Source organism: Lepidochelys kempii, chromosome 10 (assembly GCF_965140265.1).
Source record: "Lepidochelys kempii isolate rLepKem1 chromosome 10, rLepKem1.hap2, whole genome shotgun sequence".
Taxonomy (NCBI): Eukaryota; Metazoa; Chordata; order Testudines; family Cheloniidae; genus Lepidochelys; species Lepidochelys kempii.
Window position 1 is genome coordinate 8,590,807 of NC_133265.1, and position 23,672 is coordinate 8,614,478.

At 46.0% G+C, this 23,672-nt stretch overlaps 1 protein-coding gene across 2 annotated transcripts in view; it reads right to left on the minus strand.

The window, feature by feature from the left end:
• The window catches only part of USP22 (ubiquitin specific peptidase 22), a 195,235-nt gene extending 177,310 nt beyond the window's left edge, over positions 1–17,925 (minus strand). For both annotated transcript variants that reach the window (XM_073361872.1, XM_073361871.1), the window contains exon 1: positions 17,671–17,925. In XM_073361872.1, coding sequence (XP_073217973.1) covers positions 17,671–17,796 — 126 coding nt within the window. In that variant the 5' untranslated portion in view covers positions 17,797–17,925. The remainder of the gene's footprint in view (positions 1–17,670) is intronic.
• Positions 17,926–23,672: the final 5,747 nt, after the last annotated feature.

A 23,672-nucleotide genomic window follows, 5' to 3' on the forward strand; every position in this document is an offset into this window, starting at 1 on the left:
GGGAGAGGAAGAGTGGGTTAACTTTCTTCTTTTTTCCTATGTCACCATACGGCAGGGCCAGCTTGCTCCTGCCCATTCAAGCCCATAAAAGGCTGAGACCTTTTGCTAGTGAAAACCCCCCTGCAGTTTATTTACAATATAGTTCCCACCACCCTTACATACTATACAGCCTTACACTACAGTTCTAAGTAGCCCTCAGCTCCTGAAGCAAGCAGGAGAGAGAGATCTCTCTTTCTTCTGCTTCCTCCTTCTCACTTCCTATACCTTTTGTATCCTCTCCCTAATGGCCTCTTGGTTCTCCTCAGCCCACCAATTAGGTACAGCTCTTCATAATAAGGTTTACTCTAGAGTAACTAGAGTTACAGTGACCAGTGCTGGCTCAGCTACTGTTGCCAGCACTCTGTCACACACCTGAAAAGGGCTTTATACTATCCGTATGTAGGTGAGTGTTTACGGGAGGCTGAAGTTTTGCTCATTCCATGATTTCTGTTCTTTAACATATAAATTGTTTTTGAAATTTTATGGTTTTACATTTACATGGATGGCAGATCAGCGCAACATGTCTCCTTAAGCGCTGCAATATTCAACACCAGGCTAGATGATATATACAAAAAGATATATAATTAAAATACACAAAACAGCAGCACACTAAAATAAATCAACTCCATGATCTTTATTTCCAAATGGAGACCACGACTCTCTGCTTAAAAGTGATACCTATATATTCTGGAGAGCTGAATTGGGTGCATAAAGTTTCAGAGTGCAAATGCTACATAGTGTACTAGACTAGCATGCAATTAGGAGCCAAGAACTCCTAGTCCTCTTCCCAGCTCCAGAACCGAGTCACTGTGTGGAATTCAGCAAGTCAGCGCTCCGTACAGAGTATAAAATGAAGTTACTTATGTCACAGATTTATGAAGATTAGTTGGTGTTATCAAAATTGAGCACAGTGCATCATGATTATTATTTGCATTAGCCCTAATACCTACACTAGCATATCTGTATTTATTTGAAGGGGTGGGAGTGAAGAGTAATGTCTGACTTACTACTGTATCTGTTACCTTTTGCCAGTTCCACCTTGCCCATCACCTGTTTTTCAATAGCACAACAAACCACAGTATTAAGCCATTCTAGCACTATAAAGTATGTGCCACAATTAGAATACTATAGACCGCAAAGGAAATATTTCTCAGAGATATGCTGACATCACCAACGATGCTACACAAAAGGAGGTAGACAAGAAGAGTCATGTTAATTTCAAGCTCCATTAAACACAAGGAAGGTGGGAGAGGAAGAAATCAATCTCTGCCAAGTGGGAAAAGAACTGAGAAGATTGGCTAAGGAAAGAAGGTTTAAAAAAAATTTTTTTAAAGAGGATATTACTAACAATGGAAAGGTTAAAAAAACCTAGGTGGCAGACAATTTTTTGTTTGTTTTTGCAATCTGCTGTACATCCTTCTTTGTCTTTCTACACAGCAAGATGCTGGATATTTCCTATATAGCATGCAGTAAAGAATGTGTCACATCAGACTGCAGTTGCTCACTGAGAAGTCAAATCTAAGGTTCTCTGGCACCAAAGTATGCTTTGTCTGTGCTATTAAATAAACAGGTCTCTCGGCTGGATAAGGCAAAAATCTGTACTTTAAACCAATCAGAATGCAGATCTATTGTCCAATGAACAGCTGTATACAGCATCAATATTTGGTTGTAGAACTAAACTGATGTCTCAGAATTGATGCCTTCACCTCATTTTCCATAAATATTTAGAATGTATAAAATCAGAAATTCATTATTCTGTAACATTCTATTCCATTTCTGTAAATATTATGGGTGTCTCACAAGGTGAGCTGGCCTTTTAAGGGTACCTCTACATTGTGTTTTCAAACCCACAGCAGTGAGTCTCAAGAGTTTGGGTCTGTAGACCCAAACTCACAGTATGGCACTAAAAACAGCTGTGTACTTTCAAGGCTGTTTTTTATACCATAACACAAGCCTGAGTCTGTAGACCAGGGCTCTGAGACTCAGTATCCTGGCTTTTAAAACAGTGTAGACATACTGGGACACCCATGGCTGGCCTGTGTCAGCTGCCTCAGGCTAAGGGGATATTTAATTTCAGTGTAAATGTTGGGGCTTGGGCTGGAGCTGCACTCTGGGACTCTACCCCCTTGCAGAGTCCTAGAGCCTGGGCTACACCCTGAGCCCAAACATCTATATCACAATTAAATAGCTCCATAGCCCAAGCCCCATGAGCCCAAGTCAGCTGAAGGGCCAGCCATGGGTGTTTAACTGCAGTGCAGACATACCCTAAGTCTTACAGCTCAGTCTTACCTGTGCCAGGTGCAGCCTGCCTCCCCAGGTGAAGGGAATGAGTCCAGGGGTCACGTGATGGTAGCATGTGGCTCAGAACCAAAACTGCTGGAGAATGTAAGAGCATCCTGAGCACAAAGAGAGACTTTCCTTAGCTCCCAGGCAGAGCCTGGAGCGAACAGGTACCAGCTAAGGCAGCTAAAGTTGGGGAGCAAGTTTGCTTCAGAAGAGAGAAAACTAAGATCACTGCACATAGGCTTTGAGGAAGTTAGTGTTTCCTTTTGAACTTGTTAATAAACCAGACACCAAGAAAGGGTACTACCTGACATACAGGAGCCCATGTGAAGTTACTAGGGAGCCCAAGAGGGAGAAGCTGAGGCACCAGGCAGACCTGAAGTCAAGGCAGCTAAATCCTTGCTACAACAGGCCAAATTAATCCGGTGGGACTTCATTGACCTCAGAGAAATTACACCAAAGACAGATAGAACTAACAAATCTAGTTAAAGAGAATCTCAAATCTTGGAAGCTTCACTTACAAATGTATTCGCAGTTACATCTGTGAAGCACACATTTTTCTTGTAGTGACTATATAAAGGGAAGGCCATCTGATTCACAGTTTGGACAAGAAACTTTATGAAATCCGCACAGCTGCGTACAATGCACCGAATAAGAGGCATGAGCATTGAAATATTCACGTGATAATTATGAATTATGGTTTTTTAATTTGTAATTTGAGGGTAGAACGGATGGTGCCAATGTCTACTAAAGCTATCTGTGCTGGTAAATGAATGCACTATAATAAAATTCATTTTCTGTGATGGGATTTATCTCTACTGAAATGCATTGGAAGGAAATCAGACTTCAGGAAATGTTAACTGTTCCACTGTATATTTCTCTCTCCAGATTCTAATGTGGATTATCATGTTGTTATACAAGATCAGGGTACTACTATTCACATCCACAGCTCTTGAAACTATTGATATAGACAATTTTCAGTTTTAGGGTGAATTACTTATATTTGTTGTAAGTGAAATGAAATTTGTGGTAATTAGTAGGCTCCACTGTAATAAATGGTAATTTAAACCACCAAAATACATCAATTGCTGGAGCAATAAGCGGGAGCAAATCGGGGCTTCTACCACCTCCACCCCACCCAGGATATGGACTTAGGCACCTGCAACCCACCCTTTGGGGAAAAGAGAGAGAGAGCACACGCGCGCGCACAAGCATGCCACATGGGACACATACTCCTAGCTCCTCTCAGGGATATGCCAGAACTGGCAAGGAGAAAGACATTTTAGGGGACATCTTCACAGATCTAGAAATCTCCCACTCAGACAGAATGCTTATTTCAGTTCAGTTAAAATAAAAGAATGATCACTGAAGAGGACACCTAGGGGATGGCAACTGAATGTATGTCAGGTAGGTTATACGTAAAAGTATGCTTTAACAAAGGAAGGGAAATTTGCATTTTAGAAATTAAGATGCCCAGAGGGAACATTAAAATCCTCCTATTGACTTATGTTTGATCTGAAATAAAATAAATAAAGCATGGTCAAGAAAGACTAAACCTACCAACCTCATCACTTTGTAGGTTTTATCCCTCTGCCCCACTCCTCCCCTGGACATGTACACTGAGTGACTGAAAAATTAAGATTGTTCACCTGTAACTGGAGCTCTTAGAGATGGACTCTACCCATGAGTGAGCGCGAATGTGATGCATAGGCATTACAGTTCTGACGGTGGAACAATTCATTGCTGTGCCCATTGGGGCACTCAGACCCTTTTGACCCTCCCTCACCATTCGGAGTGCCAGGCTCTAGTGGGGGCATGGTGGTCCAGCAGCCTCAGTCCCTTCACTGCCTTATAAGTAAGGCTGCGAGTCTGCCATGGAGGTAACAGATTCCATGACTTTCCATGACCTCTGTGGTGGCTGGTGCTGGCCCAGGAGTTGCCCGCAGCTGTTTGGGTGTGTGGGAGGGGCTCAGGGATAGGGGCAGAGGTTTGGGGGGGCACTTACCTGGGGTGGGGTAGCCCCCTGCAGCTCCTGGAGGCGGAGGGGTCTCCGCACCACAGACTGGTGGCACCCACAGACCCCGCCCCTGCAGCTCCCATTGGCTGCGGTTCCCAGCCAATGGGAGCTGAGGCAGCAGGCACTTGTGGTGGGAGCAGCAGAGGAGCCTCTGCCTCAGAGCTGGAGGGATGTGGAGCCAACTTCCCCATCCCCAGTACCAGCAGGGGTCCCAGGGCACACGCCTGGCCTGCCCCACATTCGCTATTTTTACTAAAAATACCTGTGACTAAAACGTAGCCTTACTTATACAGTCACAGATTATAAACGGGACTTGAGGAGAAAGTGAATGAGGAGTGTGAATGTGCAAAGTCCATCTTGAAAAACTGTAGTTACAGGCAAGTAACCTTAGTTTCTTCGAGTGGCCTCTGCATATTCCCATTCAAGGGGTAGTTTGATAAACAGTACGGCCATCTGAGGAAGGTAGGACGTGGAGTCCTAATTGGACAGTGACCAAAATACTGCTCTACCAAAGTAAGCATCTGGTCAAGATGGTAGGACTCTTTTGTAAATTGCGTGACTAGAACTCCAAGCAATAGATATACAAATTTCTACAATCCGAATATGTTTGAGGCATGCCAAGGAGGCCACCTTTGCTCTTGTGGAAAGTTATCTAACCCCTAGTGGGAGACGGACAGAGGCCGATTTGCAGCTCGTGTCGATACATAATCCAATTCATATAGTTTGAAGTAATTTCCTGTCTTTTGTTATTTAATATATGAAATTAAAATAGTGATTTTCTACATAAACAGAACCCAAGATTTTAGAAAGCAAAAGCCCTTCTTACGTCTAACATGTGAAGCTTTGTTTGGCCTGAATGAGCATGGCGTCCTGGAAAAGAATACTGGCGGATTAATGGATTGAGATAGGTATCAATTACCACCTTGGAGCAGGGGAGAGGAGAGAACTAGGGAGAGCCACTTTGTCATTGTGGAAAACTGAAAGATCATCAGCCATCAGGGCTTCCAGTTCTCTTACTCTTATGGCAAATGTGATGGCTATAACGAATAGGTGAAACAGCAAACAGGCAGAGGCTCAAAGGGAGGCTTCCTAAACTGACTAAAGTTTCTTGATGGAGTTAGATCTTTGATTGGTGGACAGATGTTCACTAGACTTTCGTAAGTCCCTTTACTGTGTCCAAGTCCTATTTTCAGTTACTATGCAGTAAGATGAAATGGCTGCTAAATTGACTCAGCTGAAAAAGAGATTAGAAAGCTACAGGTGAAGTATTCAAGTACAGACTGATGTGATGGGGTGATGTGTCCCCTTGAGGGTAGTGGTGCCTAGGTCAGCCCATTCCAGTTATGTGACACTGCCTCTTTAAGATTCTGGGGAGGAGGAGTGGGGGTCTTACCTTCAAAGACCAGTGGAAGATTGGGAAAGAACAAAACAATCCTAAGAATAAGTAGTTTTTGGGAGGAACCCCATTACTGTCTCTTTAAGAGTCTGAGCTCAAAAGCCTTGAAAAGTGGGCAGGGCAAGGCAAGGCTCCCTCTTCCCCCAGCCAATTGAGACATGCTTCAGGAAGGGAACTAGCATATATGCTGCCTCCTCCCTCATCACAGGACAGACATCAACAGAAGGCTGGCCTGCTGAACCCTGCAGGAAAAAGATCCATCTAAAGGTGAAGCTGGCTAAGGACCGAGAGCTGGCCTTAACCACAGCCCCAGCTTCATGGAGGAGAGCTGGGACAGGGGGAGAACTCCTGCCCTAAGAAGCATACTACCTGCCTGAACCATGTTTTTAGCTCCAGGAGGAGGGCTGAAGGGAACTCCTGTCTGAAGAAGGCAGCTATCGACTGTCTTAAAGTGAGAGAAAGAGGGACTGTTGCGCAGCAGTGGACTGTATTTCAGAGGGATTGGGAGCGCCTCCATAATGAGCTAAGCAGCAGTGAAGAACCACAAATCCAAGGTGGGGACGGTGGAGTCCACAAACCTGGTAAAGATGCTGATGAGCAGGGCAAAGGTAAGGGTAGCACAGGGAAGTGGCGAAGGGGTTGAATGAACATTCCTCAGGCTTCCTAAAACAGGATCCCTGGGTTGGAAACAAAAGAAAGCAGAGCCTGGGTTCCCGAACCTATTCCCCAGTCCAGGAGTAGAAATACAGGGGTCAGGAGTGGAAGTACAAGAATTGAGTCCCAGATGGAGGCCAGGGATCGGTGTTAGAGGCCACTAGACTTTGGGTTTTCTTCTTTTTGGACTTTTCTGCTAACCCTGAAAGGTGAATGGACTGGGGGGTAACTTGGCCGGAAGGCCAGACCACAGAAGCAGCTGACTTTTGGGGAACCTGGATAAGGGGGCGTTAGAGTGAAAACCCCTGCAACCTCACATCCTAGCATGAGGGGGCACTCTGGGGATGACTGCCCACCATAACTGGAGTGAAGCTGAAGTTGACGCTATGTTATTACATGCCCAAACTTAAAACCTTTTCCACTTGAGGTGAGCTTACTTGCAAGTGGATTGTTTCATGGAATTTATCAAGACATCTGGCACTTCGTGAACAGGATCTCTTTAGATCTCAGTCATATGGCTCACACTGTCAAGTGCAATGACAGTCCAGGGTATAAATCCAGCAGTTCTGTGGTCAAAAGGTGAGAGAGGAGGGTCTGGAAACCATTGCCCTAACATGGGCAAGAGCAGTCAGTTACTTTGGCTTGCTTTAACCTTTATTATTCTTTAGAGGAGAGAACAGGGAAAGGGCACCAGGAAGACCTATTCTTAGTCAAGTATGAATGCATCCAAAATGGACTGTCTTCTTCTGCTCTTGAGCACAACCTAGGGTACTTGACATTGTGTCTTGCTGCGAACAAATTTCCAGATATACCTGCTGTCTGGAGTGCTCATCTGTCGCTGTCTTTAGAGACCATCTGAGCAGTTCTTTTGTCCTCGTTCAGTTGATCTGCCACGTTGTCATCTTTGCCTATTAAATTCAGGGCAATGGGGTAAGTGTGATTGAGACCAGTCCCACAGCTTCCTCCAATAGCTGATTGGAATTAAATCCTCTTTTCTTGTTCACATACTATTGTGTTGTCCATAACACTTACTCACCTACAGGACAAGGTAGTCTAAGAAATTACTTGACATCCAGCAAATTGCCCTCAAGTCTACTATGTTGATATATAGCTTCTCTAAGTGGTTCCAGTGACTGAACTGTTAGATGTCTGAAGTGGGCTGCCCACCCCAAGTTGCAAGCATCGAAGATAACTGCTGATGGAGCTGGTGGATTGGAGGCTTTCCTTTTCAGGACACTGAAACTGTGTCCATCTTGACAGACAGAAGCCCTTCTCTTGGGAAAATCCATTTCAAGAACTTGTTAAATAATGCTTGCTGGACAATGTTGTACAGTTCTCACGCTGAGTACTCCTGAGGAGGGTGCATCTGTAGCTCAGGCCACAAGGCCCCATCAGTCTCAGGAAGAGTACTGTCAGGTTGACGTTCTCTTGTTATCTCATCATAATTGATACACTTCTCAGAAATTGTTCCTCTGGAAGGAAGGCTCTTCCTGCTTGAGAGTCCAGAATTGTCCAAGAGGGAATTCTTTATGTAGGAAGTGACTTTTTTCAATGTATTCTGAGTCCCAGCTCTCGAACAGGGAACATGTAAGTCACCCTTGGACAGACTTTTTTGTGGGGCTCTCTTTACAGTTCAGTTATCTAAATAAGGTATGTATATCCCATGCCATTTTAGATGCATGGACACCACCACTAGGCACTTTGTAAATACCCAAAGGGCACCAGAAAGGCTAAAGGACCCTGTATGACAACGGTTGCCAACTCCCACACGCCCACCCCACCCCCAATACAGAATCCAAAGTATTTCCAATATGAAGGCCTGATAGCTATCTGGAAATACATATCCTGTAAATCAAGAGAAGTGAACCAATCTTGGGTGGAGGGAGGAAACATGAACTTTCTGAAAGAGTTTCACTTTCTTGGGTCTAAGATGGTATCGAAGTCTCCCTTCTTCTTTGTAATCAAAGTATCTAGAATAGAATCCCCTTGGAACTTTCTCTGTGGCTCCTGCTTCCAAGAGTGGACAAAGCTCTATTCTTAGGAGGTTCTCAGGACAGAGGTCCCTGAATAGGGAGGGGAAATGGGTGGTGTCAGATTGTATGGAATAAACTCTCTGTACTGTTTCTAGGATCCATTTGTTTGTGATGGCGGTACTCCAGTTGTGGAGAGAGAGAAAATTGGGGGGGGGGGGGATAAATGGCTTAAATAGCTCTTTCTCCTCTACCGCAGCTGAGCAGGAGGTTGCTGGTGTTGATATTGACACAACAGGGGCACCAACCTTCTCCTTGAGGGTTGATAAATTCCTAGCAACCTACCTGTTGATCTAGTGTCCTCCTTCTCTAGGATTTCATCCATCCTTACCCTTAAACTGTAACCTTCACATTTGCTCTAGTCTCAGGAGAAAGACCAGACACTAAGCCATATATGTCATCTTAGTGATGACTGAAGCTTCTGTTCTTGTAGTATTTAATGAACCAAATGAGGTTCTTAGTGTTCATCTACTAGTAGTCCTTCTGCTACTAAGGCCCTAGCCAGTTTCCTTTGCTCTTCAGGAAGGTCCTTACACAAAGTGGTTTTCTCCTAGAGACGACACTAATATCGAGATATTACAGCCTGGTAATTTCAAAACACCCATGTCTAGGGCAGAGAGTCTCAAAATGTGGTCTGTGGACCACCAGTGGTCAACAAGCTCCATCCAGGTGGCCCGCAGACAGTTTCCTCTAAGGTTCGCACCTGGGCAGCTGCACACAAGAGAATGAAGGGCCACCCACAAAAATCAGTGGAACTGCACAGGTGTGGCTCTACTAATTAAGTGCCTGGACCCTGGAGAAGATGTACATGTAAGGTGAGGTGGTTACAGGAGGAGGGGGGAAGTAGGGGGCAGTGGGGTGAGAAGAGAGGGTGGGGGAATTTGGGATGTGCAGGGATGCAGCTGCTGGGGAGAGACCCCGCTCCTTCCCAGCCCCAGCTCGGGAGCTGCCGCAGCAGAGGAAAGAGGGCACATCCATCGCATTAGAAAGGTAAGACTACCGATGAAGTGAGCTGTAGCTCACGAAAGAGACTAACCAATTTATTTGAGCATAAGCTAAGGTGCCACAAGTCCTCCTTTTCTTTTTGCGAATACAGACTAACACGGCTGCTACTCTGAAACCTAAAATAGGAGTTGTGTGCTTTTATTTGTAGAACAAAAGTATTTTTTTTAAAATATAGCACTTTTATCCAAAGCGCTTTACAATAGACGGTACAAACAACATTTGGAAAGATAATTAAGCGGTCCGCCGAGACCCTCAGCAATTTTCAAGTGGTCCACGAAGAAAAAAAGTTTGAGAACCACTGGTCTAGGGAGGCAGAGGAGAATCTTCGCTCAGGGTGTACACATCTTTGACCTCCCTGTCAGACTGTGCAAAATGCACTTGGCCTTTTGTCCTCTGAACTGCTGCAACCACCAGAGAGTTGAAAGTGGGCATGCAGGGGAAATCCCTCATATGTAACCGTTAAAGCTTGTCGTATCTTCTTTAAAATAGTCTGGTTAGACTTGGCTGCTTTCAACAACTCTTCTAAAACAGAGATCGTACAGCGATCTTGCTGTTAGAAGGGGACCCCAGTGTATCAAACACCAGATTAGCTATCTCCTGACATAGATAGGATTTTTCATGAAATGGTAGTCAAAACATCTTCCACTTTAAAATGAATGGCATCTTCAGAAGAGGAAGATGCGGTTGCAACTCCTACATTAGAAGACCTCTGAACATTAGGCTCCAGATCAGTGTCCTGGTATTCAATAGCTCCCATCAGCTCTTCCTATGAGTGCTTTATACTCTGGTGATGTAGACAGAACTGGGAGCACTGTATCCAGTGTCTGAGGCTTCCCCCGACTTCTAGGAAGGGATAGATCCCTGTAAGGATGAGTTTGTTCCGTGTCCACATAACATCTAGACAGGGGACAATAAGGCCATCTGGCTGAGGGAGGGAAGTTGACAAATATGCCAGGTTCCTTATCTTAGTACCGAACAAGCTAAGGTTATTGTCTGTTTATATGAACAGTGTGTAGCATCTGTGTAGTGCTTGCTCGGTTTCCCACTCTTTACAAGTGATGGGAACAGAAGTTGTAAATTAACCCGTCACCATTAGATTTAATACCAGATTGTGGATCTGCTCTCAGATCTGAAGCAGTAAGTAAGGGGAAAGCTAGTGGCTTTGTCTTCCCCTTTATGTTTTAAGAATGCCAAACTTCCTGGTGAGCCTGTAGGAGTTCTAAGGAAACAGAGTGAAAGGTCTGGGGAAATCTGAATCTGCTCCACGATCTTGTGTCTTTCCACCCTTGAGGAAGCTAGAGCTGTAAGCGGCCCTGCGGCTTTTCTTTTATTCCCTTTAACTCTCTGACCATGGGATGTATGGATCTGCATAACCTCCATCTCAGATTCTAAGTGCCAATGTGAGTGATGTACCTGGACAAATATTGTTAGATACCAATGGCACTGTATCAGAACCAACACCCACAGCCATTTTGCTGGTCACATTAGGGGAATGACCCTTCTTTAAGTATTTGCCCTGTGCCATAACCTTTAGCCTAGGTTCCGAGGGTATCTTTGGAACTGACCTCAAGGGATCTGACAGAAACCCAGAACTGTGCTTGGCCCTGCTAATAGGAGCAGTATTTTGTACCATACTCTTACCTGGAATGGGAGGAGTCTGATCCCAAACGGTGCTCCCATTAGGAATGGCTCTGCTAACAGAGGCAGACACCTGTAGGGATCTACTGTATCTGGAACTAGGATCTGATGGCTCAGGAACCCCTAATACTGGAGGTTTTGCATTCACTTCAGGAGGAGAGGATGGAAATTTTAGAGCGATCTTGGGGTTTTTATTCCTTGAGGGGCTAGGGTACAATCCAAACCTCAGTCTGACTCTTGGATCCACTGGTTACAGAACTGGAGCTTTGGCCTCCTGAAGTAGTAAGGCTTGGAGCCTGTTCTGATGCTTCTCATGAGCTCTTGGGGAGAAAGTGCCTCATTCTCTCTTTTACAGTGCACAGTGAGTCCCTTCCCCAAGCAAGCTAGACACCTCATATGGGCATTCAATGCAGGAAATATAGCAGGATAATGCACCTACCTTGAATCCTGGCCTCTTTTCCTTTGGATCAGCCATAGCATGGGCGGGGGAGGAGGAAGAGAGGAGGAACTGCAGAGGAGCCAACCCATTGGAGCAGGAGCAGCCAAAGAAGGGACTGCTGCACTGGGATGAGGGGGATAAAACGGGGCCCAGCTTGGGCCAATCCCCCCCCAGACACACACACAGAAACAATCTGGAGGCACTACGACCTGTCCTGCCTCCACCATGCAGCTTTGGGTGGAAACCTGCAGAGAGGAAGCCAGTCCCAGATACTCCAGCCAGCAGAAGCAGCCAGACCAGGGACTTTCAGACATTCAGAGAGCTTTCTACAGTTGAGTGGACTTCCTCTGCCCAGCACTGATTACTCCAACCTTCCCCTTCCCTACCTATCCCGTCCTCCTCACATACATTCTGATCTCTCTCCAGCTAGTTTATCCTGTCTTAAGTAAATTTAGCCCCCAAAATCATGGCACTCACATTATATTTGCTTCTATGGTATTAACATGATGTTTGCTTCCATCACATAGGTATAACACAGTGAACAAAGACTACGATTTTGTCAGGGACACATGACTTCAGCCCCAGCAGCTGGAAGCTGCAGGGTCCCACCGCCTTCCACAGTGGCGGGGAGCTGTGAGTTACCCCCACGGTCTGAGGCAGTAGTCCTCCAAGCTGCCATGGGCAACAGGGGTACCCCACAGCTCCGTGGCCGCCACAGCGAGGTAGGGGGACCACCCTGCAGTTCTGAGGCCCCACTTGTGGTATGGGCCCTGAAGCCCCCACCCACCACACAGCTGCCCAGCCCCTTCCCATTTTATCATGGATATTTTTTGTAAAAGTCAGGGACAGGTCAAAGGCTTCCATGAATTTTTCTTTATTGCCCACGACTTGTCCAAGACTTTCACTAAAAATATCCATGACAAAATCTGAGCCTTAGTTATACCCCTTCCCCCACAGTGTGCCTATGCCTATCTAGTGTGTAAGCTCTTCCATTTACTACTCTGTTTCTACAATGCCTAGCACAATGATGCCCCACTCTGGGTTAGCCCCCCAAGAACTACTGTAATAAACTTAAATAAATCATGTTTAAGATAAAATTTCTTACAATAATCCTAAAACTTCCATGGAGCTGAGTCTTCAGAGAGGTTCCTGGTCCATCTGCTGCTGTATCTGGAAAGAACTGAGATGGCTAGAACACGCATTCCCATAGCGCCTCTCTCTCTCAAAGTGTTCAGGAACGGTGAAGGGAGGAGCAGTGAGTGTGCTACTCAACACCGCATCATCAGAACCACACTGCCAAAGCATGCCATGAGCGGGAATGTGCACAAGCCACTCAAAGAGCAAGGATTTAATAGAAATTGAGTTGAATTGTGAACTAAAGTATCTGCTACTTTTATCTGTCAGTACATGCACAATAATTGGTTCCCTGCTCTAAGGTTATGGTTAGGGAATGGTGGGCAAACTACAGACTGGGGGCCACATCTGGCCCGCCAGACATTTTAATCCGGCCCTCGAGCTCCAGCTGGGGAGCAGGGTCTGCCCTGCTCTGTGTGTGCCGTGGCCAGGAACTGTGGCCAATGGGAGCTGCAGGGGCGGCGCCTGCGGACAGAGCCACCTGGCCTCGCCTCCATGTAGGAGGCGGAGGGGGGACATGCCATTGCTTCTGTGAGTTGCTTGAAGTAAGCACTGCCTGGAGCCTGCACCCCTGCCCCCCGACCTCCTGCCCTCCGAAGTCCGAAGTCCCAGCCCAGAGCACCCTCCTGCACCCCCAACCCTTCATCCCCAGCCCCAACCCAGAGCCTGCACCCCCAGCCAGAGCCCTCACCCCCTCCCGCACACCAACCCGCAATTTCGTGAACATTCATGGCCCACCATACAATTTCCATATCCAGATGTGACCCTGGGGCCAAAAAGTTTGCCCATCTTTGCCTTAGAGAGGGAAAAAAGTCAATGCAGTCTTAAATACACAGGAATTAATACTCTGGGAGAGTAAAGAGAAATTATCTGAATTAGAGATATAGGGCCTGGAAACCTTTGCCAGGTGGGACGTATGTGAAAAGGACACCTTTCACAGGAGGATGCACTTAGAATGTTTCTTCTTGTTTGAGAGCTTATATTAGTTCTTCCAGTATTCCCCTCTTACATGTACAGGAAAGATCTCTCAAACCAAATGCTTTCAAAACAGGCAGAAACATTTTATATGCACTCACTGTCCACAACAGTGCCTGGCCCCTGACTGCCAGTGATGCTTTGATTGATCAGCGTAAGCGTGAAACAATCATGCATTAGAGAACAAATAGGACCCTAAGTACAACATGACTGTGGCAAAACAAACGACTACAAGCTTAATTTTTATTATACAGTATTTGCCTAAAGAATAGAGGTAGTCTGAGCCTTGCATGATGGGGTGGGGGGAAGAATATTTACCTGCAAGATCCAGCAGTCTTGCCCAACCAGAGCTGGGATCCAGCTGTTCCTTGAGTTCAGAAGGCCCCTACTTAGCACACTAACTGCTCAAACCACAAACATCCAAGCATATGATTATGATGAACTGACTGCGGGCCTCCACCATAGATACTGAATTTAAAGCTCCAAGAAACATTACCGAAGTTTAAACTTATGTTTCATCATTTAGGCATTTCACTTTTATGTATTTGAGACTAGACAAATAATGGATTGGTCTGTTCACTTTTGTTTCTAGTCAGTTATTTTGTTTTTCATTCACTAACACAAAGTTAGATTTGGGGAGCAGATAACAGATCATGTCCTTTTAAAGGACCTATGTAGAGTCCCATTTAATTGTAAATATGACCATTTCCAGGTCTAAATATATTGGTGAAAATCCAGGCCTCATTGACTTGAACAGGGCCAGAATTTCACCCACTGTCACTGTGAGTGAAAAGTCACTTGGTCACATATTTGTTTATGATCTAACAATGGTTTGACAGAAGCTTGTACACCTTTCAGCATAAATTAATCTGCTATTTTTTCATCCGCAGAGCCCTACCTCAAGTCTGATTTTCAAGACATCTTAAATTACTCTCTCATTCCTCATCAAGATCCTGTTTGAAGACAAGTGTAAAGACCTAGTTCACATGTTCAATCCCACTCACCACAACTTCAAAAAGATATTTTTCTCTGGATTTTCTCCCCACCTTTTATTTGTATTCTTCAAACCCCCGACAGCCAGGTCTGGTCTCCAGTGGAGTTTAGCCATCAGCATAGCTAAACTGATGCATCTGCACCAATGCAAACCCTTAACTCAGAAATGGTACACTGGTGTAAACTGTGATTTGCACCAATTCATCTGCCCCAGAGCAATCTTACACCAATGTACCCTGTCTACACTAGTGGTTTGCCCGGGTGCAAATGCATCAGTTAGCTATGCTAGTGGCTAAAAAAACCACAGTGTAAATAAAAGCCACAAAAATATTTGAGGAGTCTGTATACAAGACGCCCTACACAAAACCTGATCAGTTTTAACTGTATGTGTTATAGCCATTGCTTGTTTCTGATTAAAAACATAACCAGGAAATACACTCAGATTCTTTAGAAAGCTACCTCTTTAAAATTCTAGCTGTTCTACTTAATATTCTGTAAATTTAGAGTGTATTGGATTAAGAGTTTAAGACCATATAAGCGTATTTGTAAAAAAAATTAGAGTAAAGACTGGAAACAAATGGCAAAAAGCAAGCAGTGTTGAAATGGTCTTTTAAAACATAATGCAGCAAGCAGTATAAGTAACCTAGTAAAACAGCAGAAATGGACAGTTTCTGCCCCCTGTAGTTTCTACTGCTATCTGGATTTTTAAGACTCAACACTCAAAAAGTAAAGGTAGTGTCCGAGAAATCTAAAGAATGACAGACTGGACTCACTGGATAACCAACTGTGCAAGACAGTTTTCATGGTAGGTTCTTATGACCAAGAGAAGGTTTATTCAATGAATCTTCATATACAACTGTAATTTTGCATGATTTCTACAGCAATAAACAAGATTTTATGATTGTTTTCTCAAATTACGTCACTGAGTTATCAGCAGAAAAAACATCAAAGGTCCCGTTTTTCTGAAGTCATTTTTCTATCCACTTCTACATATTGATCAGGATTCAGAACAAGAACTCTCATCCATGGAGGAGCACATTCTTAATATCAAAGCTATACCACATTCATAGTAGCATACCACAGACGAATATGGAATTATTTTCCAATTGCTAGAATACTCATTCAAAATTAGTTTAATTATTCTTAAAAGTAATTTCTAGGTGAAGAGGCAGGAAGTATTCATGTTATTAATCAAAACAAATCAACACTCTAGCAGTAAGACTCACTATCTGATAGCGGTCAGCCTTCCTACCTCACATTTGCCTTTTGTCTTTCACAGTATACTAGACATAACTAACCACCATGAATGTATGTTTTCATTTAAGCCATTATATCCCATATAACAAGTCATGTTTTGGTCTACTTTCCTCCCTTTAACACAAAATTATTACGGGGTATGAAAAAGTTTGTTACTGAAGCATTAGGCTACATTCAATGACAAGAGGAGCATAAATATTCAAATATGCCAGTAGCTAGATTTAATAATGCTTGAACATGAAATGACTAAATAGTTTTACTAAATATATAAGTGTGGTTAAGTGTCCCATTTGCTGCCCCTTTAAAAAAAAAGATCTTATAAGTTGGATAGCACACAAGTTGCACAGTCCTTTTATCAGCCCTTTTAATATATCTAATTTCTGAATGCTGTCTTTCATTCTATAACTAGTTCTATTTTTATGAGTGATTTGACCAATCGAATGAAAAGAAGTTATGATCACAAGACAGGTAATTGCTTCAATATTAGGCCCTATCCTTGCTGCCTTGAAGAACAAGCTTTACTCCTTGAGTTGCTGTTGCAGTCTCCTTTTCGGTCATTAACATGATCACTGAAAAGAAATCTGCAAAGTCACTTTGAAGTAAGAACTAGTTAACTCCAAGGAAGAGAATTTGTGAACAGTTAACAGACCAACCTTGCAGAAACAGGTCCGTGTACATGACTGATATTTTAAAAATCAGTCAAGTAGTAACTGACTTGTTTTACACAAATGTTCTGGCCATCAGTCTTCTCCAATATATTCATTATGCTATTTGTTCAGTACATTCTCTATACATTTGCAAGAGCAAAGTACCCTCACTCTTACTGTGTATAAAATACTGATTAAATTCTTTCCCCCCTCCCCCCACCTTCTCCTCACACCAAACTGGGAATCTCTTTCTGATTCTGTTATCAGTGGATGCATTAGATCATAAAAAAGTCATTCCACAGACATAAAAATCTGCAAACGTATTTCCAGTCATTGTGTCTTTAAGCCTTTTCTAAGTACACATTATGTGCAAGCGTGATTTGCAAGCGCCTCTCTCCTTTCCCACTGCTCCATAAATTAGATGCAGGACAAGCCTCAGTCTCTGTATCCCATGCTTCCCAAACGCTGGCCTCTATCCGCTTAAGTGCCTATGCAGTAGCTACATTTAATAATTTACCAGTGGGTGACACACTGAATTAAAGATCCACTTCTCCCTCTCGGCTTCCTTATCCCAGCCTGTCACTTACTGTACAAGACCCTGATCGGAAGCCGCCTATTGACTGCAGGAGGCTGCCTCCCAGCGCTCGGCTGCAGGCCGGCCATGCCCATCTGCCCTGGGAGCTCTCCCTCCCCCGCAGAAAAGCAATGCGGTTGCCTGATTCCGGGAAACCCTCACTCCCCCCAGCACCTGGGAGGCGGAGGCGGCGGCGGCGGCGCTCGGCCCAGCCCAGCCTCCCACCCCTGGATGGGAGAGGAAAGCCCTTGCGGCAGCCTCCGCCACCGGCCCAGCCCCTCCGCCCAGGGCAGGTGTCGGAGGGGATCCCCTGCGTCCCCTCCCGTGCTCCCTGGGGGGGCTGAACGGCGCTTCCCCCGCGATTGTCCCTTCACCACCTCGCCCCGCGGCGGGGCTGGGCAGCCCCTTCCCCGCTCCAGGAGGCCGGAGACGATGCCGCCCCCCCCCCGGCCCGGGTGCGGGTCAGGCAGGGGCGGAGCCGCCCCCCCCGGGATCGGGGCCCGCTGGGTTGGGCGGGGCGGGGTGTGGCCCCGCGCGGGCTGAGGCGGAGGGACGCGCGCCGCTCCCCCCCCCCCCCCAGCCCCGGTACCTTGCGCTTCCTGGTCTCGGCCGAGCCGCTCCACACGAAGCACTGGTAGATCGCCCGCAGGTTCTGCTTCCAGTTCTCCACCTTGAAGCCGGTCACATGGCAGCACCCGGCGGCCGGCGGACTCATGTCCGACCCCCCCTCATCAATCCGCCCGCCGACGGGCCGGGCCGGCGGGCAGCGAGCCGGCCCCTTCCCCCTCGCAGCCGCACGGACACGGGACGGGGCCGCCGCTCGCGCGCTCGCTCCCCGGCGCCGGCCCCCTCACGCCGCCCGCCGCTGGCTCCGGCGGCGCGGCCTCCCCCGCCCCCGCGAGCTGCAGCGGGGCGCGGGGAGCGGCTCGCCCCGAGGGCCGGGCTCCCCCCCCCCCGGCGCCGAACAAAGCGCGGCGGCCGGGCGGCAGCGCACAAAGATGGGGCGCGCGAGGAGGAGGAGGAGGAGGCGGCGGCGGCCGCCGCTGCCGTTAACTCATGGAGGCCGCTGGGAGGCGGTGGGGCTCGGGGAGACGCTGGCGGCGGAGGTGCTGCCGCGAGGGGGAGGGGGGCTCGTCGTCCGCCGCCGCTGCTCCCCCAGCCGGCCGCCTGCTCGGCTTCTGTCTCTTTAAATCGCTCCCCCTCCCCCCGCAGCGCTTAATGGCCCTAGCTGCGAACTCAACCTAGCCCGCCAGGCCCGGAGTGGGACCGACCAACAGGGAAGGGGCAGGGGGCGGTGTTGGCCGGCCCCTCCGCCCCTCCACCATTGGGATGGGAGCCCGGGGAAGGAGCGCGACCGTTGGTCCGACGCCTGTCGCTCCAGGCTTGGGCTACGCCTCCTCCGGCGTCTCATTGGCGCGTCGCCCTATCCAACACGTCCCAGGGGGAAAAGGCGGGCACTGATAAGATGATGGACAACGCAAATACACCAATGAGGAGAGAGAGGCGGGGCCCGTGTTGCAATCAGCGCTGCCAGATTGGCCGCGGAGCGCCCGTGGCGAGGCAGAGGACTAGAGGGATTGGCTGAACGGAGCTGTCAGGGTGGAGCCGCCCACAGCATCAGGCTGCGTTGCGGGGCAGAGCTGCTGTCATATCCGCTTATCCCTGCAGCTTCTCTGTTACCCCAGTGATTTCCTGAAAGGAAGCAGGGGGAGGGGGGTAGAGGCTGGGCGCTGGAGCTGCTGCCGCTGCCCCCTTTCTCCTGCAGGGCAGGATACGTCCCCCCATCTACACACAGGCCATAGAGCCACTGTGCCCCACCACACCCCCATGGCGCCCACCACAGGCCTACAGCACCGCTCTGCCCCACCACGGGCCCACAATGCCCGCCACAGCCCTGCTCTGCCCCACCACGGGCCCACAACGCCCGCCACACCCCTGCTCTGCCCCACCACACCCCCATGGCGCCCACCACTGGCCTACAGCACCGCTCTGCCCCACCACGGGCCCACAACGCCCACCACGGGCCACAGAGCCGCTCTGCCCCACCACGGGCCCACGACGCCCGCCACAGCCCTGCTCTGCCCCACCACAGGCCCACGACGCCCACCACGGGCCAACTTGATGATCACTTTAGATAAGCTATTACCAGCAGGAGAGTGGGGTGGGAGGAGATATTGTTTCATGGTCTCTGTGTATATAATGTCTTCTGCAGTTTCCACAGTATGCATCCGATGAAGTGAGCTGTAGCTCACGAAAGCTCATGCTCAAATAAATTGGTTAGTCTCTAAGGTGCCACAAGTCCTCCTTTTCTTTTTGCGAAGACAGACTAACACAGCTGTTACTCTGAAACCTGAAATCAGAGATGCACTGTAGCTTTTTTCACATAAGCTGCAAGTTTATGTACGCATGAGCCTTAGGAATTCAAGTATCTTGATGTTCAGTGGAAACCAAAATGAGCTCAAATATTTTAGAATTTGTGTTTGTTTTCAGCCTTTAAGAACCATTTAATGGAGCCTAATACAATGAGATCTCATCATTTTATGGCACTGATATGCTAAATGCCATACCATGGCAAACCATGATATGATCAGTGCTGGTATTACTTCAGCCCCATCCTCTAAATTAATACATAAGGAAATGACACGCCAGTGAAAAAACACAAAAATATTTGGACCTATACACAGCTCTTACAGATTGTATTCTGCCACACACTACAGAGTTAATATACTTACAGAGTTACATAACCGTGGAGGGAGACAACGGGCATAGATAAGAGGGGGAAACGACAGGCTTTTGGCAGAGATTTGTAGAGACAGAGGTAGAGAGATACCGGAGGCTGTTTCAGACAGCAGGTGCTGCAGAGGACATCGCTCTTGCACTAGCAATTGGAAGATTGTGCAATAAGAAAGGTAGTGCTAAAGCACTTGGTTTGTCAATCTTTTTCAGTTCATGCTATTGTTTAAGCACTTTTGGTAGGGATCCCAAACATTAAACTCAGCTGAAACTGCTATATCAGGCTTTTTAATACATAAAGCACTATGAAGCTTAATTCTGCTCTCAGGCCTGTGAGTTCAACTCTCATTGAAGTCAAAGAGAATTGTGACAGCATATCACAGGGCAGAATTTTGTCTCATGTTATCTGGAGTTCCCATTTGAAAAAAGAAATAAGGGATACTTAGTCACTGTTGTGTGAAAATTATTGCAAATTATTTAATAAGCTATTTGCAAATAATATGTATATTTCCATTTTAAAATAATTGTGGGATTTAATACTGGTGAAATGCATTGTGTTGACAGCCCCAGTGAATGAAGTTCTCTGTTTATTTACAGGCCTGCGGCAGAGCAAACTTCCCACACTCTTCCCTGCCACTGTGCCCATGATCTGGGGGTAACTTCCTGTAGGGATAACAGGAGCAGTTCATGCAGTTCTTAGCCTCTCTGCTGAAATTCCTATTCCACAAAGCCAATGGGCAGCTGAGGATGATACCAAGTCCTTCCGTTGACCCCCATATAATAACTATCACTAGAAGGCCATCACTGTGGGAGTACAGGTTATGCTTTTTAAAATAATAATAAAATAATAACAATAATAATTATAATAATAATAGCAAATAGTGCTGCTGCACATGCTTCCCCCATAATGCCCTCCATCCCTGATATAATGTTTGCTTCTGTCTTATGCAAAAACAATACTTCCAGTCACAGTTGCTTGAGCAGTACACCTCTTCCACCACCCACTTACCGTAACGCACCAGAGCCCCCATGAGTCATAACTAGATTCCTAGGCCCCAATCCTGCAATGACAGCTGTGTGGGCAGTCCTCTGCATCTGTGTGGCACCCTATTGACTTCAGTGAAAACACTAATTTGATGGTCTCAATGTTAACCCATTTCACTGTATCACAAAACTACCATATAGTTTGCCAAGACATCTCACATTCTCTGCAGTCTGATAAGGTCACTTATAAATGTAAGGAACAGCAAGGGGATACCTGTATACTGACTTCATCATGTGTGCACTAAAATAAAACCAAACTCTTTCAGATATGGCAAAGATGCCCCAATGTTAATTCCACAAAAAGGACCAGGGAGGAAAAACTACAAATTCACTAATGGCCCGATCCTGCTCCCATAAAATCACTGACAAAATTCGCATTGACTTTACTGGGAGCTGAATTCTGCCTTAAACACATTAACTATTGTATGTTTCTCTTACCATCACAAAGCAACACAAAACCAAAGAAATGTCTCATATTCCATGCTCAGGCATGCTGTTTAATAAGCATACTATCTTGATCTGAACAGCAAATCCGTAACAGACATATTTGAAAGAGACATCTCACCTAAGAAATGTCAAATACAGTTTTTTAAAATAACCTTGATCTTAAGATCTATAAATCTTTAGCAATGAAAAAACAACAGAAAATATACTATACATTTATTAATCAAGCGACTAGCAACTGCCTCAAAAGAAAATATAAGCAAGCTATGACGGCACTCAGATATCATCTGTTAAAATTAAAGAAGGAAATAAATGATAAAACTGAGTTCTCTTGGGTCTTTCTCATCCAGCTACAAAAGAGCCATCAAATAATTTTATCAATTAGTTTTAATTCAGAAGCCAATCTTTAAACTTCCAGTGGTCTCTCTCTCTCTGACAATGTGCCAGTTCTCCGTAGCCTTAAACTAGCTAGTCATCTATCCCTAGTTCCCCTCACTGTAAATCAAACCAGTACATTACCTGTGATCATTTAGGGGGGAAAAACTACATGTTGTAGAAGCACATTCACTGGCAGAACTTACCACATGTGACATTATTTCATCGGTAGCTGTGCTTCTCATCTGTCATCATGTGGTGTCAGCCTACTGACTGCAATAAATAGTTCCCTCCTCCCTTCAGTAGGTGCTGCAAAAGGAATAGTGTATTTTGTGTGCTGGTAGAACTCGCACATCACCTTTCACTAGCAAGCTGTTCATACATGATAGCATGTGCTTCAATGTGATGGACAGGCAAACTGAATAATTAATTTGCCAAATCGTATGAATATCAGCTGCATTTAGCAAGCCAAAAACTTTCGGCAGATATCTGTGCTATTCAAATAGCAACGTTTTCAACACTGCTGATTTTGGGTGCTGAATGTGAGACACACGCTGCCCAATCTTCATTGGTACTGACAACACCAGTGATGTCAATGGGAGTTGAGGGTACTCATCATCTCTGAAAGGCAGACCTGAAGAATTTTAAGTCAGGTGTCCAAAAACTGAGACACTGAAAATTAGTGAACACTTTTGAAAACGTTGGCCTATGTTTTCAAGCTTTAAATCCCCTGAAATTCTTTCTGGCACATTATTTCCTCTGCAGTGACCTCCTCCACAGAGAACAGAGCCAACCACTACCAGCTATAATAATCTGGTGTGGTACTGAGCTACTAAATCATAGAAATCACAGTAAGAATTTGTCCCAAAATTATATATAAGGACAGCTCCTCAGGCTTGTTGAGATCAAGTGCTTACTCAATGAGTGCTGCCAGAGCTTGAACAAAGATCTAGAAGAAGGGATCAGTGGTCCATCAAGTTGTTAGTCCCTGTGCTTTCTATTTTGAGAACACATCAGTAACTTTGCAGTATAAAAGTTTCTCATTCTACTAATATCTTTCAGTTGTTACAACCCACACAGTGAAGGTGGCATAACACAGCTAAATGGCAGTCAAAACAAAATAAGAGTAGAAAATGGTGACATATTTTTGTCATGTAGTAATTGTCAAATCACAACCTCCTTGCTATATACACAAGAGTTTACAAGCTTGCTCTAGTTTAAGTTACTCTTGGGCATAGCTCAGGAACATTTCTAGACTGTAACCTTTTTGGTGCAGCAGACAGATTGGGTAAAGATTTGCCCCTGGGGGCAGGAAGCGGCACCAGTCACACTTAGGTCTGTCGGAGGAATTTTTAATTTTAAAGCCCTGAAGATTATGCAAATTGGTGCTTGCCCCTGAATTGTGATGGAATATAAATGTTGACAGTAGCTAAGCATATGGCAAACATGCAGCAACTTTGCCTCTAGAGAGCCACCGGTGTTACATGATATCTCAGCTGGGAAGAAGCAAAATTATTCCATATGGGAAAGAAAAGCAACTGAATCCTAGAGCCATGCCATCCCAGGGGGCAGGCTCCTGGGCTTTGCGGATCAACCAGGGACATGAAGCAGCAAGTCTTATTTTATCCCGTAGACATGCTTTTCCACTGAGTGTTTACACAATTTTCATACACAAAAAGGATGCCCTGTTTTAATTTTCTCAGGTGAAAATTAACCCTGTCCCTTGGAGGCTCCTAGACATTTGAACAGCATCAAGGTTTTTGCTAGGACTTTTGACTGAAAACCTTAACTGAGGTTGAGAAGCATGTGCAGTAAAGCCTGCATTTGGTCTTTTTAGGCTCCATCCTGCAAGGTGCTGAGCACTCTGGACCCAGTATTGACTTCAATGGGGCTACCAATGGACTTGTGTAATTTGCTGGCTTGAGGCTAGTGGGCTCAGCATCTTGCACAAGTCTTTTGCACGCCACTACAGGATGGTAGGACTGAGACAATGAA